This window comes from Pyricularia pennisetigena, chromosome 1, assembly GCF_004337985.1.
Source record: "Pyricularia pennisetigena strain Br36 chromosome 1, whole genome shotgun sequence".
Taxonomy (NCBI): Eukaryota; Fungi; Ascomycota; class Sordariomycetes; order Magnaporthales; family Pyriculariaceae; genus Pyricularia; species Pyricularia pennisetigena.
In genome coordinates, this window is record NC_043740.1 from 3,590,263 (window position 1) to 3,613,910 (window position 23,648).

General features: G+C 50.7%; 8 protein-coding genes across 8 annotated transcripts; 3 read left to right on the forward strand and 5 right to left on the reverse strand.

The window, feature by feature from the left end:
• Positions 1 to 1,970: 1,970 nt before the first annotated feature.
• On the reverse strand, positions 1,971 to 4,082 carry PpBr36_07617 (uncharacterized protein; the record flags this gene model as incomplete). Its single annotated transcript, XM_029894752.1, has 5 exons — positions 1,971 to 2,522; positions 2,652 to 3,113; positions 3,189 to 3,241; positions 3,687 to 3,742; positions 3,925 to 4,082. 5 exons carry the CDS (start codon positions 4,080 to 4,082, stop codon positions 1,971 to 1,973), a joined length of 1,281 nt encoding a protein of 426 aa, XP_029748511.1.
• Positions 4,083 to 6,710: 2,628 nt separating this feature from the next.
• Positions 6,711 to 7,858, reverse strand: PpBr36_07618 (uncharacterized protein; the record flags this gene model as incomplete). Its single annotated transcript, XM_029894753.1, has 3 exons — positions 6,711 to 6,734; positions 6,793 to 7,783; positions 7,836 to 7,858. 3 exons carry the CDS (start codon positions 7,856 to 7,858, stop codon positions 6,711 to 6,713), a joined length of 1,038 nt encoding a protein of 345 aa, XP_029748508.1.
• Positions 7,859 to 8,761: 903 nt separating this feature from the next.
• On the forward strand, positions 8,762 to 9,382 carry PpBr36_07619 (uncharacterized protein; the record flags this gene model as incomplete). The annotated part of the gene is made up of 3 exons (XM_029894754.1): positions 8,762 to 8,860; positions 8,946 to 9,058; positions 9,133 to 9,382. The coding sequence occupies 3 exons, from the start codon at positions 8,762 to 8,764 to the stop codon at positions 9,380 to 9,382; spliced, it is 462 nt and encodes a 153-aa protein (XP_029748509.1).
• A 477-nt stretch (positions 9,383 to 9,859) lies between these two features.
• On the reverse strand, positions 9,860 to 13,794 carry PpBr36_07620 (uncharacterized protein; the record flags this gene model as incomplete). The annotated part of the gene is made up of 6 exons (XM_029894755.1): positions 9,860 to 10,069; positions 10,133 to 10,188; positions 10,268 to 10,525; positions 10,622 to 12,364; positions 12,424 to 12,852; positions 12,924 to 13,794. The coding sequence occupies 6 exons, from the start codon at positions 13,792 to 13,794 to the stop codon at positions 9,860 to 9,862; spliced, it is 3,567 nt and encodes a 1,188-aa protein (XP_029747866.1).
• Positions 13,795 to 14,398: 604 nt separating this feature from the next.
• PpBr36_07621 (uncharacterized protein) lies at positions 14,399 to 15,979 on the forward strand (the record flags this gene model as incomplete). Its single annotated transcript, XM_029894756.1, has 4 exons — positions 14,399 to 14,451; positions 14,523 to 14,624; positions 14,765 to 14,844; positions 14,916 to 15,979. The coding sequence occupies 4 exons, from the start codon at positions 14,399 to 14,401 to the stop codon at positions 15,977 to 15,979; spliced, it is 1,299 nt and encodes a 432-aa protein (XP_029747865.1).
• Positions 15,179 to 17,547, reverse strand: PpBr36_07622 (uncharacterized protein; the record flags this gene model as incomplete). Its single annotated transcript, XM_029894757.1, has 3 exons — positions 15,179 to 16,025; positions 16,347 to 17,416; positions 17,500 to 17,547. The coding sequence occupies 3 exons, from the start codon at positions 17,545 to 17,547 to the stop codon at positions 15,179 to 15,181; spliced, it is 1,965 nt and encodes a 654-aa protein (XP_029747864.1).
• Positions 17,548 to 18,386: 839 nt separating this feature from the next.
• PpBr36_07623 (uncharacterized protein) lies at positions 18,387 to 20,022 on the forward strand (the record flags this gene model as incomplete). Its single annotated transcript, XM_029894758.1, has 3 exons — positions 18,387 to 19,094; positions 19,182 to 19,923; positions 20,006 to 20,022. The coding sequence occupies 3 exons, from the start codon at positions 18,387 to 18,389 to the stop codon at positions 20,020 to 20,022; spliced, it is 1,467 nt and encodes a 488-aa protein (XP_029747863.1).
• A 953-nt stretch (positions 20,023 to 20,975) lies between these two features.
• PpBr36_07624 (uncharacterized protein) lies at positions 20,976 to 22,331 on the reverse strand (the record flags this gene model as incomplete). Its single annotated transcript, XM_029894759.1, has 1 exon — positions 20,976 to 22,331. The coding sequence occupies one exon, from the start codon at positions 22,329 to 22,331 to the stop codon at positions 20,976 to 20,978; it is 1,356 nt and encodes a 451-aa protein (XP_029747870.1).
• Between the last annotated feature and the right edge of the window lie 1,317 nt (positions 22,332 to 23,648).

Below are 23,648 nucleotides of genomic sequence, written 5' to 3' on the forward strand. Positions count from 1 at the left end.
TTGCAAGTATGCCTTGGGGGAAAACGTCAAGCAAAAAAGGCAAAAGAAATGCATGCCAAAAAGAAAGGGCCACCTTGGTTGACAACATCTCGATGGCTCCCCCGCACACGGCCAATTGGTGCGGAGCTCCGTCTCGCACTGTTGGTCGCGTGTTTGCTTGATTGGTGAGTCAACAATGGACATACTGAAGATTGCGCGTCCCACGGACGGTGAGGGGGTTGCGCAGCATATCTCGAGCCTCCTGGTGTGATAAACAATACCAAAAAAAATACATACTACCATCTATCTCTACTCTGGTACCTTTTGTTGCAGGTGTGTGGGCAGTTTTTAGTGCTACCTCGCCATGGGCTGATGTCGTGTTGCGTTGCCCGTTCCGCATTTTCATTGGTACGTACTGTTTGTGTTGTACAATATAGTATACCAGGCCAACAGCGCCTTCCAGTATTAAACCTTGCCCCAGTACATGTTTTTGGCTTTTTTTTTTTCTTTTTTTTTCCTCCCCTTGGGAAAAGTTCAAAACTTTATCATCAACCAAACAATTTGTTCCAATGTTTCTCTGCTCAAGTCCTCTACCCCATGTGTTTTTAAACCTACCAAAAACGCCTACCACGTACAAAGCACAAAATAACCTTTTGGTTTTCAGGTGACACTCTAAACCAGACACAGCTTGGTGTGCTTGGTGACAAAAGCATCACATGAACTGAGATCCAACCAATTGCTCGTCCCATCTATAACCTACCTTGGCTCTTCTTGGATGCCTTATGATGGGAGCAAAAAGCCCACCCCATCCTCTACCAGCCCCGCACCCAGCCGTTGCCGGAAAATGGGCACATATTTGCATTAGGATGGGCTGGTTGGTCTATTTTATATGTACTACTGGTAAAAGCGGGGCACACAAACAGTAATAATAAGCTGCATCACGGATACCTGCCTCATCTGCAAGTCCCATACCGTAGTACCATACCAATTTCCACCACGCCACGGAGTATAAGTTCCTCTGACGGTTGAGACTTGGCATTTGGCGGCTGGCACTAGACCTAGTTCTAGACGTGAACAAGCTGCCTTTTTCCCCCATAAATCATGCACATAAACGGCGGAGTTTTCTCGGACTGCCTCTGAGCTGCAGGCACCACCAACATAAACAGACACTTACTCTCGTAATGGTCCTTGCAAGTTCTAGACCCTGGCCGACTTTTAATTCTTTTCCTTCCCTTCCTAAATCTCCTGCATGACCTGTACCTCTCCGTACAGTTGTCGCATTGGTCTTTACTACTGGACGGAAGACAAGCCCCGGCGGCCGCAGTTTGCTTCCCCGTGTCCAAAGAAAGCAAAGCATCCAAGGAAAAGAGGAGGGGGGAGGCAAGCGGGGATGCAAGACATGGATGGGATCATGCTTTCTGCCAGCCGATATCTTTGTTCAGGACCCTTTTCTTTTTTTTTTCTTTTTTTTTTTTTTTTTTTTTTTTTTTTTTTTTTGCGCTTGTAATATGTAAGTTAGTCGCTCCCGCCTTTGGACTGTAGATCATTCCAAGTAGGGTGCAATTCTGACTCGCGACTATATCCCCTTGGTGAAGTATGAACCGCACTATATGAACAGCAAGTATGCAGGGGATCATCACCTAGACGTCACCCCGTTGTGTAAACCGGAAATTCTACATCTTCAAAAGATATCCATTTGCTACCCAATGACACAAATTACTATCGGTCAGTTAGTTGAGTGTGACAGTGGCCACGACGTACTTTTGACTACCTGACAGCCAGTAAATCCAAATCAGCTCGCGTTTGTCTGTACTGTATTCTCTAATCTTACCAGTTTCAGTCCAATCTTTCCATGCAAGGATAAATAATTGTAAAAGGGAGAACATCATGTTCTGAAGTCACCATTGCTCAACATAATATACGACACAACATAAACCCCCCAACAGCGCTTGAGTATACAGTGAGAATCCCGGCATAAGCGTCCCGCCAACTCAGGGAATCCAAAGAGGCATCGTCCGACTCGACTCTGCTGCCCGTTGCAGGACAGATCCACTTCTCTGTCTGCTGAAATTCCCAGTGGACTGCCGGTATCGGTGATGCTCAGCCTCCACACCGGTAGCTCCCGAGGCCCTGTATGTTGCACGGCTTATCTGCCCTGGCTTTGCGACTATGAAATCATCTAATTCTGGCGGCGGCGACGAGATCCTGTACTGCCTGGACGATGGGAGAAAGTCGTTGTGTGAAGCCTCAGAGCCCTCCGTGCCGGTCTTGACTGTCATCACGCTTGACCACCTCCCAGATAGCTTGTTGATGCTATCGAGTTTTCCCATCCACCAGAGACCAAGCAGGATCACCGAAGCTGTAACAGGAAGTGCGACAGCCCAATATAGCCACTGACCCACTTCCATCTCACGGATGTCTGCCGTGTTCATTCCAAAAATAGATGCTACAGAAGAGAGCGGGAGGAAGACGATAGTGACGATAGTGAAGGCATAGATTGCTAGCTCTTGGTGGTCTTTGGTGACGTTGACCTCGGCCTCGATCTAAGGAAGAAGGTCCACCAATTTCATGACGGTCAGATACATATCATTTTTGGGAAAACAGGGGCTGTCAACTTGGCCAATCCTGATAGTTTAGAGGAGTGAGATTTAGTTTCTTCAAGGCAAACCTACGGTTTCTCCCAAGTCACGGACATATCCCACCAAGTGTGTGTATTGTTGAGAATCGCGCGATGATATTCGTTCGATATCCCTAATGAACCACGTTTTCAGTCCATATTGCCACTTGGTGGTGTGACTGGGACGATCTGGGTTGCCCTGAACCGTTAATCGCTCAACCCAGGCGTCTTGTGGTTCGTCGAGAATCTGCTGATATCTATGGGTATACTCTGTTCTCCTCGACTGCTGTCTCTGATCTCGAACAGGGGCATGCGTCAGCTTTACGTAGTCACCGTCACGGCCTGAAACTCTTGTCCGAGTCCCCCAGGAATCCGCGGACCGAGATGTGAAAGCAAGACCTCGGATCACTCGGGCTTGTGTTTCGACGACATCATGGACGACCGCAAGTTCGTTTTGCAAAAGATTGGTTGTTTGCAGCAGACGACGGTCCGATGGCTTGGTGGTGATATCTGAATACTATGTTGATCAAACAAGTTCGTTTAGCGCAAGTTAGCCGGAAGGCTGTAAGCCCAAGTTACAGAAACAGCATACCAGCTTTTGTATACACTCGTAGTAGACTTTCCTGATTTCGAGCTGGCTGTGCCCTGTATTGCTCAATAGGGTTAAGTTGAATATAGCAGCAAGATCCACTGGCAGTACAACGGCTTTTCCAAGCAAGCTGTCTGGTTTTGGAAGTCGATCAACGGCCTCCCTGATTCCTTGACTTATCAGGTCGCTCGCAGCGAACAAGTGAGATTCTCCCCTTTTCGAATTGCTTGAAAGGTGAACAAGACTCATAAGAATATGTACCCACGACTGAGGGAGTTGCCTCGGTATAAAGACGCTGTCGATTCCGGCTTTGTCTGTCCGAGAGCTTGAGATCATCTTCACAAAAGCTTGGATGGGCTGCGTGAGAGACCTAAACTCTTGACGAAGCGTCGGTCTGCACAGTGACTTGTCACTGTAGCACTACACTCTACTAGGTGAGCACCACATACGGCATGGCGGGCGATCTCTTGACACATATAGCATCAGCAGCTGGAAGCTTACCCTCAGCATCCGATGAATAGCTCCCCAAAACTTTCCAACGGTGGGCGCTTGGCTTCCTAGAGGTAAATAAAAACGCTGAATGATCTCTGCTGCATTGAAAATGTCAATGCATTCGGCATGAAGCTCAGCAAAGTGCGGGCTGTTAGTGCTTTCCGGTATGGCGCGTGATTTGAGCAAGCTTAGCAGTGACTGATGTGTGTCATTTTCGCAGGCTTCATATAATCTCATGTCTACAAACCTAGTTCGCTGGGAGAGGTGAGTATCAATCGCCTGAAGTTGGTTCTGGACGGTTTGTTCAATACCGTTGCCCTTGAGGCCTGCTAATCCAAGGACCATGAAGACATGAAAGTCTGGATCTGGACCTTGATCCATAAGGTCCGGTGTGATGCCAGTCATCTGCGGTGAGGCTTCGCGGCCTTGCGATCCCAAGACACCACGGGGTGGAGGTTGAGGAAGACTGCTATACTTCGAACTTGACAATTAATATAATATTACCAGCCAAGGAAATAATATCATGCAAGCGTACCTCGTTTTCATGCGAAGGGTAACAGTGACCCCGGAGCAGGCTGTCAAGTCGAAGAAGGCCGACCAGTTTATATGACACACTTCTTGATGCCGGTAAAAGAACTGTAAAGTTCTAGGCCAGAAGCTCCGGAAGTGGGCCAGGAACGACTTGATGCATCCAGATTAGCAAATACTTGGATTATCCCCCAAAGATATCGGGCACAACTCACAGGCCAGCTCTGGCAGTTTTCAAGAGGCAAAGACCATGTGGACTCTGCATAAGATACGAGGATAGAAGGTAAAGGCTTGGATGGTTCTCTGAGTGGTTCACTAACAAGCTCAATAGCTTTTCCTTGGAGTTCTTTCGAGCTCATTTCTCCACAGGTTATGAGGCATGCTGGGGATTCGAACATAATTCTTAGTTAATCGGAGGCAATAGTTGCTTGGCCCTGGAAAATAAGGCCATTAAACTCACAATTTCCCACAACAATACACCACAGTTGGCGAATATGAAGGCAGAAGCCTGGCTTTGCATATTCCGTCTGACAGATAGCCTGTTGCATGTCACGGTCCCGACCAATCTGACTGTGGTGAGCCTGCATCAAGGTTTGGTTGGGATACAAGGTAGGATCCCCAGCCGCACCGAGGCCTGAATACTTTGTGTACGATATATAAGGCATACATAGCCATGTCGCAATACGATCTTTTGGTGACGGATCTCCGAAGCTGTCTTGGTGAGCCAGAGATATGTTGCCATAGCCCGGCTCCATGAACGAGACATGTTTGCCATTCACGGCAAGTTTGGTGCCACTGCCAAAGCTTTGTTTCACCTCGTCTAGCAGAGTGACGAGTTTGGACCGGTCTTCAGAATGCCTCAGTGGAACTTGGCTAACATGTTTCTAGTGCAGCAAGTAAGCTCTTGCAGACGGAATGCGAAACAGAGGCCGGATGCACAAAGGTGGCGACCAGAGAGCAACCACACCAACCTGAAGGTCCTCAAAATTCAAAACATCTTGCTGAAGATGCCTTTTCAAGCGTGTCAGAATCTCCTGCTCTCGAATTAGGATTATCATGGTCATGTTTGAACTCACAGCCAACGGAACAAAGGCCGCCTCTGCTTCTTTGGATCCTGAAACGTGGTAAGCTTAACATGATGAGGTCCGCGGAGCAAGTCATTCGCAGTGTACTTGGAATCGTATATCCCAACCGCAGGGCTGTTTATCACTCCTGGCAAAGCCTCGTTGGTTTGCAGCTTCTCTGTACGACATTCTGTATCCTCGGTGCTCAAGCTGAATGGAATCAGAGAGTTCCAGGGAGCAGTGTCGAATGCTGAGCTGGAGAACAATTCGCTGTAATCCTGATCCAGATTCTCGCTTGATGAACCACTGAAGACATGGCCTGACGGTATTGGCACAGACCTTGAACGAGAGCGATCGTAATATCTTTGCGTGCCCCGCCGATTACGAGATCGACCGTCGTGGCGATCTCGGCTTTGGTCCCTGCCCCGGCTCCTACTTCTCGTCCTGCCGTGAACGAAGCGAAATCTCTCTCTGTGCGGTAATGCTACCTCCTCGGGTTCTTCCACTTGAACCCTAACACCATCATGTTGCCGGTCGCTCTATGCTTGCTCAACCCCGCGATCAGAAAAGTCCACAAACTCAATAATCACGCCGTGGGGGAAATGTGTTTCTTTCTCTGGTTGGGCGTTGGCCAAATGCTCACAGAGTCATTCGCATCTACATAGTGCAATCCTTCGGCCCCCTCTTGCACAGGTGCCTGGGCATTGATTCCATATCTAACTTCGTAGAGTGAATCCGGTAGCACTACGTGCGCCCGGGATCTTGCATCCATAATTGGAAACCTCAAGGGAGCGACCGAGAGCTCTGATATCGCTCACAAGCTTTTCGAGGCCAAGACTTGAGCCCAGCAGATATATCTTGAAAAATAGTATAGCAGTGAAGACGACTCAGTAGGTCACAGGTCGAGGTATTTCCTGAAATGTGGGCGAGTGGTTGCTCGTTTTCACTTGTGCCAAACTCAAATCTGGTGAGCGGTGCGTAGCTGCGAGGCGCACCTGCCTACTAGGGTAAGTAGCGGTGTAGGCAATGTCTTAGCAGTATCTGATGGACGCGAGAACACAGTACCAGCGTTACCTAACTCTAGGTACCTATTAAACGAAACTACTGACCGTCCAGTAAAACGGATGGCCTCCTATAGTCGCAAGCCACATTACCGTATGATTTTGCCATTGCTAGATATGAGAATCAATTTTTCTTCGGTACCAACTCAATCGAACGAGACTAGACAGGGAATTGGATATTCGGGGCTGGATAACGGCGTGTGACTACGCGATAATTTCTTTTTTTTTTTTTTTTTTTTTTTTTTTTTTTAAAAAAAAAAAAAAAAAAAAAAAAACACACACACACACACACACACACACAAATATTTGCGGATCAAGGTTCGTAACGTAAGGATGTTTGTTTTTATGAGAAAAAAGAATACGTCGCTGGCTAGTGATCTTCAGGATGATTTTATCATAAATATCTTCAGACAAGTTAGCGTCATTGCCCCGGGATTCACTTTCGAAGGATTTGTGCCTTACCTGATTCAATGCTTGTTGATCCTTCAGAGCCATCCGCTTTTGAGCAATGAAGCGTCTCCTTGCGAGGTGACGAACCGAGACTTGCGAGACAGGGGTTGAAGTACCACTGGCGACTGGCGTAGACGCACCGGTATCGACCGTAGTGGTCTCCTCGTCCGAGTTGGCCTCCGAAGAGGAACTGTCTTCTTCACGCTGCTGCTTCTTTTTCAATTTCTTTTCCCGTTTCTCCCTTCTCCTCTCTTTGCGTTCTTTCTTTTCCCTTTTCCTCCGCTTCTCACGGCTCTCCTCGTCCTCGGGTTCCTGTTCGTCAGAAGCCGGCTCTTCTTTCCTTCGCTTCTTCTCCTTTTTGCTCTTGTGGTCCTTTTTACTTTTGTATTTTGCCGAGTCCTCTTCCGATGTAACGTCGTCACCGCCAGAAACAGTCTCCTTCATGGACTTCTTCTGCTTCTTGGCCCTCCTACGCTCCTCTTTAGATTGTGCTTCATCGTCATCGTCTCGCCCAGCCTTGCGTTTCTTCTCCTTCTTCAACGACGTCTCTGCAGGCTCTGGTGTCGCATCTGTGCTCTCCACCTCAGCCTCATTCTTCTCTCGAATAACGTCGCCGACGAGGAAGCCGCCACTTACGAAGCGCATCGTCCCAAATTTGCGCTCCACATAAACGTTCATGGCGTGGGCCTCCCTGGCCTTCTTGTCCTTCTCAATCGCAGCCTCCGACTTGCCATTCAGCCTTGCCAGCATCTCCTTAAAGGCGTTCAGGCCGGTGCACTCGTCACCGCGGTTCATCTTGGCGCCCAGCCCGAGGTTATCCTCCTTGAGTGCAACCTTGATGTGCGACGCACTCGCTGCCGTATGGTAGACGGCATGGGAGGCATCTTGTGGTCCTAGGTACTGGCCGGGCTCCCAGCCCTGGGACCGAAGCATGCGGTGCCCAAAGTTTTCGGTGTTACGGCTCCATTTCGTGTTGTTAGGGTCATTGCCCAGTTTGCGCTTGCTGTTGGTTAATGTCAGCTTTGGAGGCGCAAGATGGCAACTGGGCCACTCACTTCTTTGGGGCGGCGAGACCCATTGTGGAATGCCGAACAACGACGGTCTGGCAGCTGGATCTTAGTATCTGGGGATGGAACCAACGCGCGGATCACGTCGTTGAAGGAAACTCCGACCTAAGAAAATTTTGGCGGGGCAAACCCTGGACATCGTCTTATCTTATCTGATGAATTGGGTCCAAGGGGGCTTAGAAACCCTAACCCTGGCTCCTCGACATAATTTGCTGGACGCTCCAGACGCCTTACAACATGAATCTATGCTCCAATATATATTTAATCACGTCACTGACTAATGTACGTAGGTAGTAGGCAAGTAGGTAAATAGCTGGGGTGCATAAATACATTAGGCCCAATGCTTTTGGACTTGCTCAAAGTTGGACAACGGGATTTTGCTGACGGTGTACATAGTCGCAATATATGCATCTGATGTGTGCCGATATTGCATCTTTTCTCGACACATATGAATTTATGTCAATAACAAAAAAAAAAAAAAAAAAAAAAAAAACCATTTTTCGGCTTCCAGACATGCTCTCGTCGGATGCAAGAGCCTAGTCGATACTGTAGCCTTGCCCAAATTTGACAAAATTCCGAATGGCGCACCATAATGAGAAAGATACAGTTTCTGAGAGCCCCTGCCCGATTAAGCATGCCACATGGTCGACAAAGGTCCAGCAAAATCAAAATGGGAAGGTGCAGGTTTTCAGCAGCTAGAAATTTCCAGCCGTGGACAGAGACAGAGACCCCGAGAGCCGTTATCAAAAACGTGCCGTTGTATAAGAAACCGACACAATTCTGGCTCAAATCATTGTAACAACCTGCAGTTGTACGGCACTACCACAAGCACCATGCCAGCAACCTGACAGCCAAGCCCGAACCTATTCAGTGACGCAACAGCCAGCTTTCCGTTGCCTTTCGTTTGGGTTGACATGCCGCCAAGGAAACAATCCACCAGAAACCGAGCTCCGCCGTCCGACGACGAGCCCGAAGACTTGCCCATGGTGGCGCCGGATCCTAAAGCAATTGAAGTTGGCGATATCAAGCCCAGAATACTTGCCGGAATATTACCTGACAAATTTACCAGACCATTCTGACATCTGACTCCACTTGCAGATCCAGACACGCCTTGATGAGCGAGTCGAGAAGATCCGAGCCGACTACTTGACCAAAGTAGAAGGCGTCAAGAAGAGAGCCAAAGGCCGCCTCGCTGTCCTGAGCGTCAAGGTGTATGTGATCCCGATATCGTGACTGCCACAAGACCCATGCACTCAGCTAATCACTTTTTCTTCTTTCTCGCAAGCAACCATATACGAGAAAAAGACCTAAGCAGGCTAGTGGAGCTGTTGAATCAAAGACAAACGACACAGTCAACAATCGCCACAAAGTTGACGGGTCTGGAGCGAGAATTGAACAGCCTTCGGCGTTACTTCGAAGCCGGTTACAACGTTGTGGAAAAGACAGCTGCGGAGTTGGCAGCCATCGGCATCACGCACTCGGACGCCCGTGAAGAGTCCAGGTGCAACAGAAGTAAGGCGACCGATGTGTCGTGAGCTCAAGGAACTTCATGCTCAAGCTGTCCCTCTACCGAGAATGTTGCAAACGGCCTGGTGACAGACTGCGATTTGACGTGATGATCTATAAACCTCTGTTCTCCCTAGCAGCCCCTGAGTATTGGGTTGGCAGATGAGATTATCGGCGACTTGAGCTGGATTTGGTCAGGATGTAGAAGATTGTTGCAGTGCACACAGAATAACGCCGGTACATATGTCTACCACTTAGCTTTGACATCAACTCAACTGTTTGACCATTTGGCGGACCATCAAAGTGCATGGAAGCGTTGCTAGCCTCTCCATTGGAGTGAGTTTGTGAGTTCCAAGCCAAAACGCCGTGTCTATTATGCCTTAACTAGTCGTTCGATGCAGGTAGTTTGTTGGTACACTGGTTGGGTCTAGTGGCCCCTCGTTCGTATAGTACAGTCTCATGCCCCTCGCTCATCCGACAGAATCCGAGGCGCACACAATGGCCATTCAGACCTTGAATCCAAAGCCCGCCATGCAGCTCTTGTACTGTTCTATCTTTGTCTTGCAATCCTCGGCTGGATCCTTGGCGTTGGAGAAGAGCATGCACTCGTCGCGTGCTGCCTTTTCATCTTTGCAAACACAGCAGGGCTGATGCGGGAGGTTGTAGAAAAGAAACTTGTTAGGCCAGATGATCCCTTCCGCTTCTCGAGACTGCTCCTTCGCTCAGACGCATGGTACTTCGCAATTCGCTATAGAAAAAAAAAAAAAAAAAAAACGCACCTTAGGCTTGTTGGCGTCGGCTGCGTTGGAGGCTTGCGCCGGCGCGGTTGTTGCGGCTGCACGCGTGCATGTCTGTGTTAGTTGTAGGGTTGGAGAAGTTTTTTGTTCACTTGCATTTCCAGAGTCCACACTCACGCATCTTTGTTGGTGCCGAAGCTTGCTGTCCCATTGTCACGGTTGACTGTGTGAAAGAATGTGCGTAGGTGATGTTCCGTTGATTTGAAATCATCACGTCGCAATTGTCCCATTGCGCCGACCTCCTGTTCAACTTTTTTATGGGTCCCTCTTCCGTCATGGGCCCACTGGCTCCCATGTTCTCCGGTGGTCGAAGTGCAGGGTAGGTTAGGAGGGACAGAGCGTTGGTAAACCCCTGAGCCAGGGACTTGACTTCAGCTTTGCACGTTTAGGATTGTCAACTTGGGGAGTTAAAGAAAGAAAAGTACTCGCTTTGCTGAGTGCAGCTGTTAGGACACAATTTCGATTATCAACCAATCATGTCTCCAATCAAGAAGGCCCGGAACCTCTCCATGGCATCCCTGAGCCGAATGAGCACTCCGGCAGCCAACATTTTGACCTCGTTCTCCTCGCCGCCTTCTCCATCACCACCGTGCGTGTTCTCAAATACCTGCGCCACCCACTCCTGCGTCTCAACCACCTCGCGCGCCAGCTCTCGGCAGATTTCGCGCATGCGCAGCTCCTCGTTCCCGTTGACCTCGAGCAGCGCCAGCAGCGCAAACAGTGCCGCGCGCGTCACACCCAGGTCTCCCGCGCATCGAGCCCTCACCCCACTGCCTAGTAGTAGACCCCACAGCTCGGCCGTCATATCGGGCAGGGACAAAGTCGATGGGCCGGCGGCATGCATCAGAATGCCCAGGGTGCGGAGCAGGTGGGCGAGGAGCTCGGGCTGAAGCACTATGGCCCTAGCTCGCGACGTCGACGAGCTCAACGCGGCCTGGAAGCGTGCAGTCAGGGGAAAGAAGAATGATGTGGATACCAGCTGGGCTGTGGTGTTTGCTATTACACGAACGCCTGCCTTCTTCTGACTCTTCGAAGCTGAGTTGCCAGGACCTTGCCTCTGCTGTAACCGGGAGGCGAAGGACGAAAGCTTTAGCAAATCAGGCCCTGTTTGTTTGTCTGCCGCGTTCGCCACCAATGGGGCCAGGAAGTCCGCCGTTATAGTTTGTACAATGCTGTCTATGGCACTTGGGGGCAGCGATTTTAGATTTGAACCCCCGGCAACCCGATTTTGCCCGGTTTGCCCCAGGTAGAACTGCTCTACCTTTTCGGGGAGTTTCTTGGATGGGAAAGATGCAGAGTCTGCGTATTCGGACTGCTCAAAACCTGCTATCTCCCTTGCCGCAAGTCCCAGCACGGTCAAGACAGATGCGCGCTGCGAAAGGCTGTAGTCGCCGTCGAAGAATGTCTTCGCAAACCAGGGACCCATTTTCTGCGGCTGCGCTATTATAATGGAAACCATTCCTTGGATCCTCAAAGACTCAAAGCCGTCCATGTTGAACTTGTCTTGTATTCCCACCAGCAGCCCTGCCAGCTCCTCCGCATGATCTTTGACTTCAGTGCCGTAGTTGGCTTTGCGTCGAATCAATACAGGGGCTGTAGTCAAAGCGAGCTCTTGTTTATCGTAATTCTCCGTATCTCTGAGATATGTGATCAGATCCCTGATGTAAACAGGAGCTCTTGGCTTGTCCCTGCGGACCAGCTCTGCATCATCCTCGGAGTCTTCTCGATCGGAGTCGGGCTTGGCGTATGGAACAAGATCATCGTCATCTTCTTCGCTTTCGCTGACCTCCTCAATTACAAAGCCGCTAGCCCGAGGAGTATGCTTTGGTGTTGTTTTCTTCGGAGGCTCCACTGGTTTGGCCAACCTCTGTGTCTGGGTCCTGACCTTGGATTCTGGGAGTGCAGCTTTGACACGTTGGCGCAGCGGTTCCAAAGAGCCAGCCGTGTCGGTCACTTCGACCAAGCTTTTATACCATTTTGCCTCTTCAGTCTTCAATATATCCATGTCGAAGCTGAGAGCCTTCCCAATACCCTGTGTTAGGGTCGAAAGTGCCTCGCCCACGATCATCCCCAGAACGCGAGCCCTTGTCTGAGGAGCACTCAGCCTGTTCGACACAGCATTGAGGTACACGCCAGATTTAACGAGTATAGCAAGCTTGTTAGGGTTCAAACGATGAACATACCCAGCACTGAGTAGTAGTATCTGCGCATGCGCTGTAGGAGAGAAATTTAGTTATGTGCCTGGAATGAGCTTAAAGGGCCGAGAAGCTTACCTTCTTGCTGCAGCAGCGGCGCATGCTTGATGTACAGATTGTCGCCGAACAGAGCCATGCTCTTCTCCAGTACAGCGGTAATATCTTCCCGGTGTTCTGCTAAAACGGCAATAGCAGCACGCCGGATACCCACATGCTCGCCGGCAGCACCACCGGAAACTGATGTCAGCCATCCCACTATAACGCCCCTTCTCTTTTCATCCACGTTAACAATTGCTCGAAGAAGTCCCGCAACTGCATATACCAGAGATTTTTCATCCTTTGGGCTCTCTAGGCTGCTGAAAACATCTGTAGCATACTTCAAGATACCCATCAGGATGCGCTTTTGATCATACCGAGGCAGGTTATCGAATATTTTCTCAAATAATTCGGCATCCTTCTCGATTGAACTCAAAAGCAGTTCTTCTACAATACAGTCCACCAAGAGGTCTGTAGGGGTAAGATCAGCTTTTGTGGTCGTCTCCAAATCACTCTAGACTGTGGGTTCAAGGCTATCATACCGGTATGACCTAGCTGGAGAGCTTTTGTGAGTAGCTGAGAGACCGGATTTCCGGGAGATTCGAGAGAGTCTTTCCGAGCCCAAGCAATGATGTTTCGTACCAGCCATATACTGTAGTCTTTATTACTGGCAACCCATACATTAATTTCACCAGAGATTTTTTGGGCAGACTTTTCTGCTTCTGCTGCCAATGAGACAATCCTGCCGCCACCAATTACATTGACAAACTCCTGAGTCAATGGTCGAAGCATGGATTCACTGCCAAGACTTTGGGAGATGTTGGTCCAAATTCGGTGCAAGGTGGTATGTCCATTCAGAAGTGAACAAAGCAGATCGAGAAGCGTGGATATATTCAAGCCCATCATCGACCTCTGAGTATCGACAGTGCTTGTTCCTAGCTCGCCAATAAGTCCTCTCAAGTGAGTCAATATGGCGTTGAGCCCAGTCAAGTTGAGAAGACAGCCCAGTAGTCTCTGCAATAGAGGAGACTGCTTGCTTTGTGGCTGGGCAGCATCTTGATTTTCCTTAGCTGCCTCGTCTTTCAATACCTGCCAGTAATTTGGTACGATGTTGGTGACTAGCGTCTGTATTATCTGCGAGTTCAGCGCGTTTGGCTGATGGACATTGTGCGGTGCGCCTTGTGTTTTGGTGGCATGTCCGTTGAGGAGAAATTTGAGGACAGAAGAAAGGTCATCATAGTCCGGCTCTGCCTTGAGGGCTTCCAAGGCATCCTCGTAGCTCGACAAGCTAGACCCTATAGCATTAGACTTCTCCCTGATGGGCTGAGAGCCTGAAGTGACTTCTTGTAAAAATGGTTGTTTATCTTTGTTTGAAGTATACACTTGGCTCACTGGTGTAAGTAAATCGTCCATGTTGGAAATGGGGAGTCGCTTGTCCGTTCAACTTGGCGCTTGGAATAAATCAGAATTTAGTGCAACATATTCCACCGTGGGTAGCGAAATGCGCTGCAGAAGTGCGGCGTTAATCTGTATGTAATTTTTCTCATCAAAACTGAGAGCCGATAGCAGATCTCATCCAGGCTGCTGTTTTTGATAGATTCACGGTGAAGCGGTCCAGGATTTAAGCAACGCGAGCGGCCGAGCCATTTGGGAGGTAGATAATCAGACGAAATCATGGGTGATGATGCCTGTAGAAAGCTGCTGGGAGTAACTCTACAGCCTGCTAAACCCGTGGGGTACAGGCCTTCAGCTTTATCGATAAGAAAGCTGCTTGTTGTACAGGGGTCGGCAGGTGCCTTGTGGCGGGGAAGCTCGCCGGGATACCACCAAGTGACTTCACCTCCACTCTCATACGCCCCAACTTTCCACAGTCATCTCCATACCTGAAGGTCCCAGTCCATACTCTACAGTCATCTAAAACGCAAATAAAAAAAAGAGACAATCTGATTTGTACTTAAATTACTCGCTTGTTGGTCAAATATATCTACGCGACTCTTCCACATAGCAGCCGGACAAAATGGCGGCGGACACGGAGATGGTTTCCGATGTCGATACAAGCACAAAAAGATGGTATTCACATAACGTACTAATCAGTGACTGTGTATCTGCTGCCTGTAGATACTGACATTTATGATTTCCAGGCAATATCTGGACAGAATAAGGACCAAACCAGGTCCTTTTACTGACATGGACAGCTTTGACCCAGAGAGCTGCGTCTCGAGCATGGAAAAGATGTCTGTTCTGTAAGTAGGCCATGTGCTGCTGTCTTCTTAGCCCAGAGCTGTAGCATTGATGGACTAACTCCCTTCCAGGGTAATGTACGGTGGTCAAATCCTTGACAAATTTGAATAATTGGACCGGACACTCACCCTCACTTTTCCAGAGGTGCTGGCGGGCTTGGGTGTGAGATCCTGAAGAACCTGGCCTTGACTGGCTTTAAAAATATACATGTCATCGACATGGGTAAGCAGGGACCTTTGACAAAAGAGATACCTCGTTGAATCCTGATCTGACCTGTTCTCGATCCCGGACAGACACCATAGATATCTCTAACCTGAACAGGCAATTCCTGTTCCGCAAGGACGATGTTGGCAAGTACAAGGCAGAAGTTGCCGCCCGATTTGTTGAGAAGCGGGTCAAGGGAGTCAAGATCACGCCTCACAACTGCCGCATTCAGGAGTTTGACGACGACTTTTACATGCAGTTTCAGCTCGTCGTCTGCGGGCTGGACAGTATCGAGGCCCGCCGGTGGATTAACGCCAAGCTGTGCGAAATGGTTGACATGGATAACCCGGACTCATTCAAGCCGCTCATCGATGGCGGCACCGAAGGCTTCAAGGGCCAGTCTCGGGTCATCTTTCCTACCATGACAGCTTGCATCGAGTGCCAGCTCGAGATCTACGCCCCTCGGCCCGCCGTCCCGCTCTGCACCATCGCTACAATCCCGCGCCAGCCAGAGCACTGCATTGAGTGGGCGCACATCATCGCTTGGGAGAAGGAAAAGCCGTTCCCAGCCCTGGATAAGGACGACCCGGAGCACATCACATGGCTGTTTCAGAAGGCGCTGGATCGCGCCAAAGAGTACGGCATCCAGGGCGTCACCTACTCGCTGACCCAGGGCGTGGTCAAAAACATCATCCCCGCCATCGCCTCGACCAACGCCATAATCGCCGCCAGCTGCTGCAACGAGGCGTTCAAGATCGCCAGCAACGCCGCACCCCCACTCGGCCTCGAAGAGAACTACATGATGTACACGGGAGACGCTGGCATCTACACCTTCACCTACAAGTACGAGCGCAAACCCGATTGTCCCATCTGCGGGAGCGAGGCTCGCCAGCTCGAAGTCGACCCGAACTGGACGCTGCAGGAGCTGGTCGATCATTTGGCGGTCCAGCCAGCCGCTCAGCTGAAGAAGCCCAGCATCCGCGCCGAAGGCAAGTCGCTCTACGTGCAGATGACCCCCGATTTGGAGAAGGCTACAAGGGGCAATCTCACCAAGACCCTTACCGAGCTGGGCTTGGTAAGCGGGCAGGAGATTGCCGTGACGGACCCGGCTTTTATGAGCACGGTCTTCCAATACAGGCTGCAGTTCAAGTGAAGACGGACGGCGGCAGCGTTCTCTAATGGAAAAGTGCTTGACTAGCCTTTTGGAGACTTTTTATCGCAAGCTTGTCCAGTCAACCTTGTTGGACTTGATGCAAACTTGGAAGCTATTTCCTCTGTTTGCGCCTGGTCTGTCCTCCTACAACATAGAACAAAACAGTTTGTGGGTGGATATAATGTTTTTCTTTTTTCAGTACCGAACCTTGCCTAGACGCCGTGCCCAATGAAAATCCAAGTAAAACAAAACCGGAATCCGCACAAGATCGGAAAATGCCAGATGAGCAACGTTTCTTTAGCAGCCCCCCTCAAGATTAACCCAACAATTATTGACAAGAAAACAGCCGAAATATGCTTTCATTCACCTAACCATGTTAAGAACCTGCTCCTCTAGCTTCTTGCACTTGGTTTTAAGCTCCGCAATGGACGCGAGGAAGAGCTCATCGCTGTCCCACTGCCCAGCGCTCTCAATCGAGAAGATGAAATGGTCTCGCTTGCGGCCAAGCTTGACCTTGCCCTCGAATTCGGCATGCCGCAAGCATTCCCTGCTGACCGTGTCGCGCATGGGATCGTTGACAACTGCCTTCATCTCGCCCTTGTGGCCCTCGTAGCCGCTGCCCTTCTCCTTGGCCTCGGCGGCGGTGACTGGCTCCAGCCTGATGACGCCTTCGGGAAAGCAGTCGCGGAACTTTTCAGCGTCTGCGCCGACGATGGGCTTGACGATGTCGATGATGGGCATGAGGCGGTACGAGGCGGTGCAGACGGGCGAGAACTTTGCGTGGTCCCAGCCGTAGCCGATGTGGGCGTGCATCTCGAGGTCGATGCCCTGGCCCGGCCGCAGCTTGGCAATCAAGATGTCCGGGTTCACAGGCACTATGGCGCCGTCGCCCGAGAAGTACTCGGTCTGCTGGCCGGCGGGCACGAATTCGATGTCGCTGGCGTAGACGTTTGACTTGATGTAGGCCTTGTTCGGATCGTTCTCGCCCGGCTTCGCGTCGGGGTTTCGGGTGCACTTGACGTTGAGCCGGAGGTTCACCGTGTTAAAGTCGAATGAGTTGTCGAAGCCGCCCGTCTCGGTCCTCTTGAAGGGCTTCATGAATTTTCGCAGCCCCTCCTTAGAGCCCTTGAGTGGGACGAGGCCCAGGCGTTGGGCGAGTACCTCATCCTGGATTACAGAGGTGTTGTTGGTTATGAAAACACGCTCGATGGCGAGGGAGGGGATCTCGGCGATCATGATACGGCGGAAGGCATTTGCAATGGAGGCGTCGACGCCGATTAGACTGAATGAGGCTAGGTTGGGGTCATTCTGGTGGAATTCTATGTTGAGATGCTGGGCAAACTCATTGACGTCCCAGGCGTGCTCCTCGCCGTAGTGTGCGCCGGGATAATCGGTCGATATCGTATTTGTAACTGTCTCCTTGTTGATACCGACAATCTGTGTGGTTGAGTTGGATTAGTTACTGTCGTTTCCTACCTATCGTAATATATAAAGCATTAAAATATGGCTAAATCACATACCTTTCGCCTGCTCAGCTCATCAGAGCTCGTACTTGTTTGTGAAGGCATTACGTCTTTTGAGACTCTAAATGGACGATATCGCGATTAGATTTCCAGAACTTTTTTTCCGCGTCGCAAAACTTTTGGCGGGGAGAAAGCTGCAGGGCGTTGTTAGACAGGCCCCACTTAGGGACGAATCCCTGCTTAAAATTTGAAGACAAAAATGCCATCATTCCGGCGCTGCCTACCCTGCACTACCCAAAAGGGACTTGCAGTTTTGTCGCGGCAAGGTCCATTGTCGGCTTGTTGTGTCTGTAGGGATATTATTGTAGGACCATACATAAGGTACCTGTGTGTCAAAGCTCATGGGCAGCTAGCTGCGTATCTATGCTAGCTCAGACAGCTGCATATTTTCCTGTAGTCAATTGGATGAAGAATACCTTCAGTGACTGTTTTGATAACTTGCAAATGCATATTTTTGCAGGTTGAATTAAAACTCTTTCTGTCTTGCATCAATGCTACATCTTCCAGGTACCAATGTCCAACAGAGCTTGGGAATTTGCATGGCGGTTCGTCGTGTTTTACTAATTGGCCCCTGTGATTGGCTGCAGAGGTGTGGTGGCTGTGGAGCCCACGCTTGTGCCGGATATTCTGCTCGCCCGAGGCTAGGCTGAATTGGGATTTCCAAGGTGGTAAAGCTTCGGGTCAATGACCACACGGTATTCTCGACATCACATATCGTTTGTCGCCCCCCTCCCTACTCTATCAAAAAAGCTCAAGAGCTCTTTCGGATTGCAGTCATCGCCAACCGACAAAGAGGGAGCCCCTCGGGAGGACACATGCTGCTGACCTCTTTGTGGACCGGCCTTTATCAAGATCATCAATCAAAATCGTCATAAATTTCAGCAATGGCCTCGCTCTACCGCCTGGCCGGTCGAGGCGCCTCCAAGCGTCTCTGCCTCCGTCCAGCAACCTCCTCCCAGATTCCCATCTCCGCCGCGTGCTCCTCGGCAGCTTCAACAATAAGATCCCTGTCCTCGACCACCCGCCGCCGATATGCCACGACTCCGGACCATGCCGAGCTCATCAAGGCTCAGGCGACGCGGCTGGTGCCCGTGGACTCGGACTTCTCGAACCCGGTCGACCCCTACTCCGTGACGAACCGCAAGGATGACATTGAGGCGAACGAGCCGGGCGTCGCTGAGCGCAAGATCCGCCACTACACGGTCAACTTTGGTCCCCAGCATCCGGCCGCGCACGGTGTGTTGCGTCTGATTCTCGAGCTGAGCGGAGAGGAGATTGTTCGTGCCGACCCACACGTCGGTCTGCTGCACCGTGGTACCGAGAAGCTGTGCGAGTACAAGACGTACCTCCAGGCCCTTCCGTACTTTGACCGTCTCGACTACGTCTCCATGATGACCAACGAGCAGTGTTTCGCGCTGGCCGTTGAGAAGCTGCTCAACATTGAGATTCCTGAGCGCGCCAAGTACATCAGGACCATGTTTGGCGAGATCACCCGTATTCTCAACCACTTGATGTCGGTTCTCTCGCACGCCATGGACGTCGGCGCTCTTACACCCTTCCTGTGGGGTTTCGAGGAGAGAGAGAAGCTCATGGTAAGGCTGTGTTGAAAGGCTTTTTGTCTTTTGAGGCATTAGCTTCTTCTGTCTGTAAGAGGCTTGGAGATGTTAACTTGATAATAGGAGTTCTACGAGCGTGTCTCTGGTGCCCGTTTCCACGCTGCCTACGTCAGACCAGGCGGTGTCCACCAGGACATCCCGGCCGGCCTGCTTGATGACATTTACCAATGGGCTACCCAGTTCGGCGACCGCATCGACGAGACCGAGGAGATGCTGACAGACAACCGCATCTGGATCAACCGTCTCCAGGGCGTTGGTGTCGTCTCGGCCTCCGAGGCTCTGGACCTCTCCTTCACCGGTGTGATGCTCCGCGGTTCGGGTGTGCCTTGGGACATCCGCAAGAGCGCACCTTATGACGCCTACGACAAGGTCGAGTTCGACGTCCCCGTCGGTCTGAACGGCGACTGCTACGACCGCTACCTGTGCCGCATGGAGGAGTTCCGTCAGTCGCTGCGCATCATCCACCAGTGCCTGAACCAGATGCCGGCCGGTCCCGTGCGCGTCGAGGACTACAAGATCTCGCCGCCACCCCGTGCCGCCATGAAGGAGAACATGGAGGCCCTGATCCACCACTTCCTTCTGTACACCAAGGGCTACGCCGTGCCGCCCGGAGACACTTACTCGGTCATCGAGGCCCCCAAGGGCGAGATGGGTGTCTATGTCGTCAGCGACGGCAGCGAGCGCCCTTACCGTGTTCACATCAGGGCACCTGGTTTTGCCCACTTGGCTGGCTTTGACCACGTCTGCAAGGGTCACTTGCTTGCCGATGCCGTCGCTGTCATTGGAACAATGGATCTTGTGTTTGGTAAGTTTTATTTCATCTACCTGTTTGCCTTGTTTCCGACCAAGAGACTAACGCAGAACTCATCTTTTTCCCCTCTCTACAGGTGAAGTCGATCGGTAAACACAGTAATCAAGTCAGTTGAAAGATTTGAAAAAATATGGCATAGAGTCTAGGAAGTGCGTGGAGGGTGGGGAGGGAATTCTGCAGATGAAAAGAGATGTTTCATGGACAATAGGTGAATAACTGCGCAATATTAGGTGCTGAAACGATGAAAAAGCAGAAAGCATTGATAATCTGGTGTCCTGGTTTTTTTGTTGGGTTTTTTCCCCTCCAACTATTTCCACCTTATAAAGCAAGGCGAGAAGAAGAAGAAGAAGAGGAGAAGAAGGGCTTGTTTTTTTCATATGTTGTATCATAGTAAGCATCGAAGGAAGAGCAACGCGCAAAGATTTCTTTTTTTTTTTTATTCAGCAAAAACAAAGTGGGCAGAACATATGATGAGGGGGAAAAAAGAGACAAGGCAGGTTTGATGAAGCAAATCCATCTTTCCCCTGAGGTATGTGTCTTATTTTTGTCAGTGCTGGCTGGGTTTGTCCTTTGTTGCTGTTGATTTCTGGTCTTTCTGGGTTTTTATCTCAACGCTGGCTGGTTTTATTTTCTGCAAAACGAATGGATGCTTCGTCAAAATGTCGTTGTCGTCAATAGATCTTCGAAGCTAACATAAATTAGGCAACGCAATAGATGTCGAGTTGTTTGCTTTGGCAGGATGCTAAATCATCGCGGACTGCTTGGTAGATACTATAAGGACAGGACGTTCACCGTCGCCGAGTCAGTCTTGTGGGATTCATGAAAGCAGTGAAGCAGTCTTTTCGCTGTAGGGGGGTTGTATCAGGACTTACATTCGAACTTGGTCTAGAAATCAACTATGTCGCAAGCAAATGAAGGGCTTCTTATGAAGTTTGCAGCTTAGAAGTAGCCAAAAAAAAGGCAAGACTTGGATGTTTTGGCTGGCAAATCACAAGACTAAGGATAAGCAGAACGAGAAGAGAAAAGAAGATGGGGTTGATCGTCTCTCAGTTGTAGTAGCGGGTCCTCACGCCAGGAGGATACCGACGCAGGACGCACTGCTCAAACGGTACCATGTGGCGGTGGCGACCCTCCGGTCCGGCTCCGACTGGCAGGCTGGCGATGGGGAGGGCGGTCGGGTTGCGGAAGCGCTGGTGTTCCTCGGGGTTGCCGCCGGTCAGGTTGGTGAAGCTGCAGACGCCCTGCTGCTGTGGCTGCGGCTGCATGCCGGCTCCCATGTGCATGTTGGCCATGTGCATCTCGATGTCGTGCTCCTCGTGGTGATGAATTTGGTTGACAGCAGCAGAAGACTGGGGCTTGAAGACGCCGCCGTCAGCTGAGATGGCGCGCAGGGCTGGGCCCCAGTTGTGGGTTGGGACCATAGAAGGGGGGTCGATGGTGATCATGTCCTGCTTCTGATGTTTGTCTTCCTCGCCCATGTAGTGTGCAAAGTCGGAAGTGGTGATCTCGACGCCGATGTCGCTGGACTCGCGGGTGCTGGAGTTGGACGTGGTTGTGGCCTCGGCGCTCGAGGATCGGCGGTGCTTGGGGTGATTGACCTCGGTCCTGACCTCGATGGCGCCGTCGTTGGCTTTGTTGTCGCCATTGTTGCAGGTGGCGAGGAGGGTACGAGAAATGTCGACCGAGACGGCGCGGCGGCGTTCGGGGCTCAAGGAAGCGGGGGCGATGGGGGTGGCGTACTCAATTTGGGGCTGGACTCGCTGCTGTTGCTGATCCGGAACACCACCGTCTTGGGCCACCCACTCGGGCTTGTAGGGTGTAAAGTCGGCCCTGCAAGAACATTCGCCGCGCTGGTGGAGCTTGCGGTGGTCTTCAACCCACTCGGCGGCGTACAGGCTAGGGAGGCGGACGGCGATGGCAAGCTGACCGTCAGGACCGTGGACTTCCTGGAAGATTGGAGGAGCTCGCTGGCCGTCTTGAGGGGGAGGAGTAGGAGGGAGGGCGTAAGACATTACGGCCTGAGAGTTGTTCTTGTTGCTATGGGTGCTGTGTGCATTGTCCATGGCGGCCTTGCTCTGCTGTTCCTGTTGCTCCATCATAGCCTGGTACCGAAAGACGGCCTCGCCACCAATGATCCTTGGGCGAACGAGGTCTGGGAAGATGACGTCGCAGCCGCAGGCGCCACGCTCGTGGAGGAAGTGGTGCTCCCACTCCTGGATGAGAACGGCGCGGGTGTGCATGATGCGGGAGCATGCCGGGCACATTTCGGGAGAGATGAAGGGCCGGGTAGCCTGTAGGCTGCAGACGGGGTTCTGGTGGACCGAGGTGGTGAGCGAGCAGGGGCGCAGGACCGGCATGGAGCAGTGGCCACAGGTATAGCCGATGAACTCTTGGAAGCACATTTTGTCGGTGTCTGCCTTGATGATGCTGTCGGTGGGAATGTTGAGTGTTGATTATGGTGTGAGGATGATTTTGAGAGGGAGAGGGATGTAAAATTGTAACACTTGGATACTTCTTGACAGTACTTGAGCACTGAGTGCGCTGCGTGTTGCTGAGATGCCAGTCGGAATAGTGAATAAGGTCGTAGAGGGAAGTTGTTGGAGGAGGAGATTCAGATGGTTAGGAGTTCAGAAACAAAAGTGAAGACTGAGGTGCTAAGTAACAAGGGGAAAGTGTATGCAATGAAGACAAGATGCCAAGGTTGAGGGTTAGAAATGGTGGCAGAGGGAGGGGGTAAAGAATATGAGGGTGTAGGTGAAGTAAAGATTGCACGCGTGTATGCGCGTGGGTTATGTGTTGCCGTTACTTCGTCTGGGTGGTTGTGATTTTCAAAGTCAGTTGAAGTTATCATGACTTCAAGGTTAGCAAAATCTGGATAATCCTTACCTTGATATCTGAGGTCTTTGTTGGAAGCAGAATCAGACTCGTTGAGTAACAAAAGAAGTGAAGCCGAAAAGAAGAAGACACTTCCTCGTGGATTGCCCGTTCAGGGTGTTGGTGATCATTCAAATCGAGTTAAAGGTAAAGTGATGATTTTGAAGCCTAGAAGGAGAAGAAGAAGGAAAATCTTCTTGCCAGATAATCTGTCAGAGAAAGAAAAGAGTCCTGATATGGAATAAAATGACAAGAGAAAGTACAGGTAGATTGTCAAGATGATGGCAAACGAAACAGAAGACGAATAGTATCACATCAACGTTCAACGTTGGAGAAAGTGAGGAAGTAATATTAAAGATGATGGAGAAAAACAGCGCACCGGTCAAGGCAGCGGTGAGCTCAACGTTGAAACGCAAAGTGAAGCTTCGGAACAAGTTTGTTGAGAAAGATGATGAAGGAGAGAAACGAAAATCAAACCAAGGCGGAAGAAGGCGGGCTTTAAATATTCAGATCCAGGGGGAAAAGTTTGCAGTAACGTAAGCAAACCAGAGAAAGAATAAACCACAAAAGAGAATGAAAGCCATTCAGACAATATCATGGGTTGGTATTGTTGAATGATGGTGAATGGGAAGAGATGGCCTATACTTGGCTGAATACCCGATATCAAAGTTGACCCGCCATCAGGGTCCTCAAGCGGCTTTTGACAATGCTTCAAGGTGGACAAGAGGGAGAGTATTGTCAATGGTCCCAAATCAGATACAATAGAGACGAGAAAGGCTGGGCGGGGGGCAACAGTCAGGGGGCAATACCCGGAGCATTGATGCGTACCTTCCTGATAGGGAGCA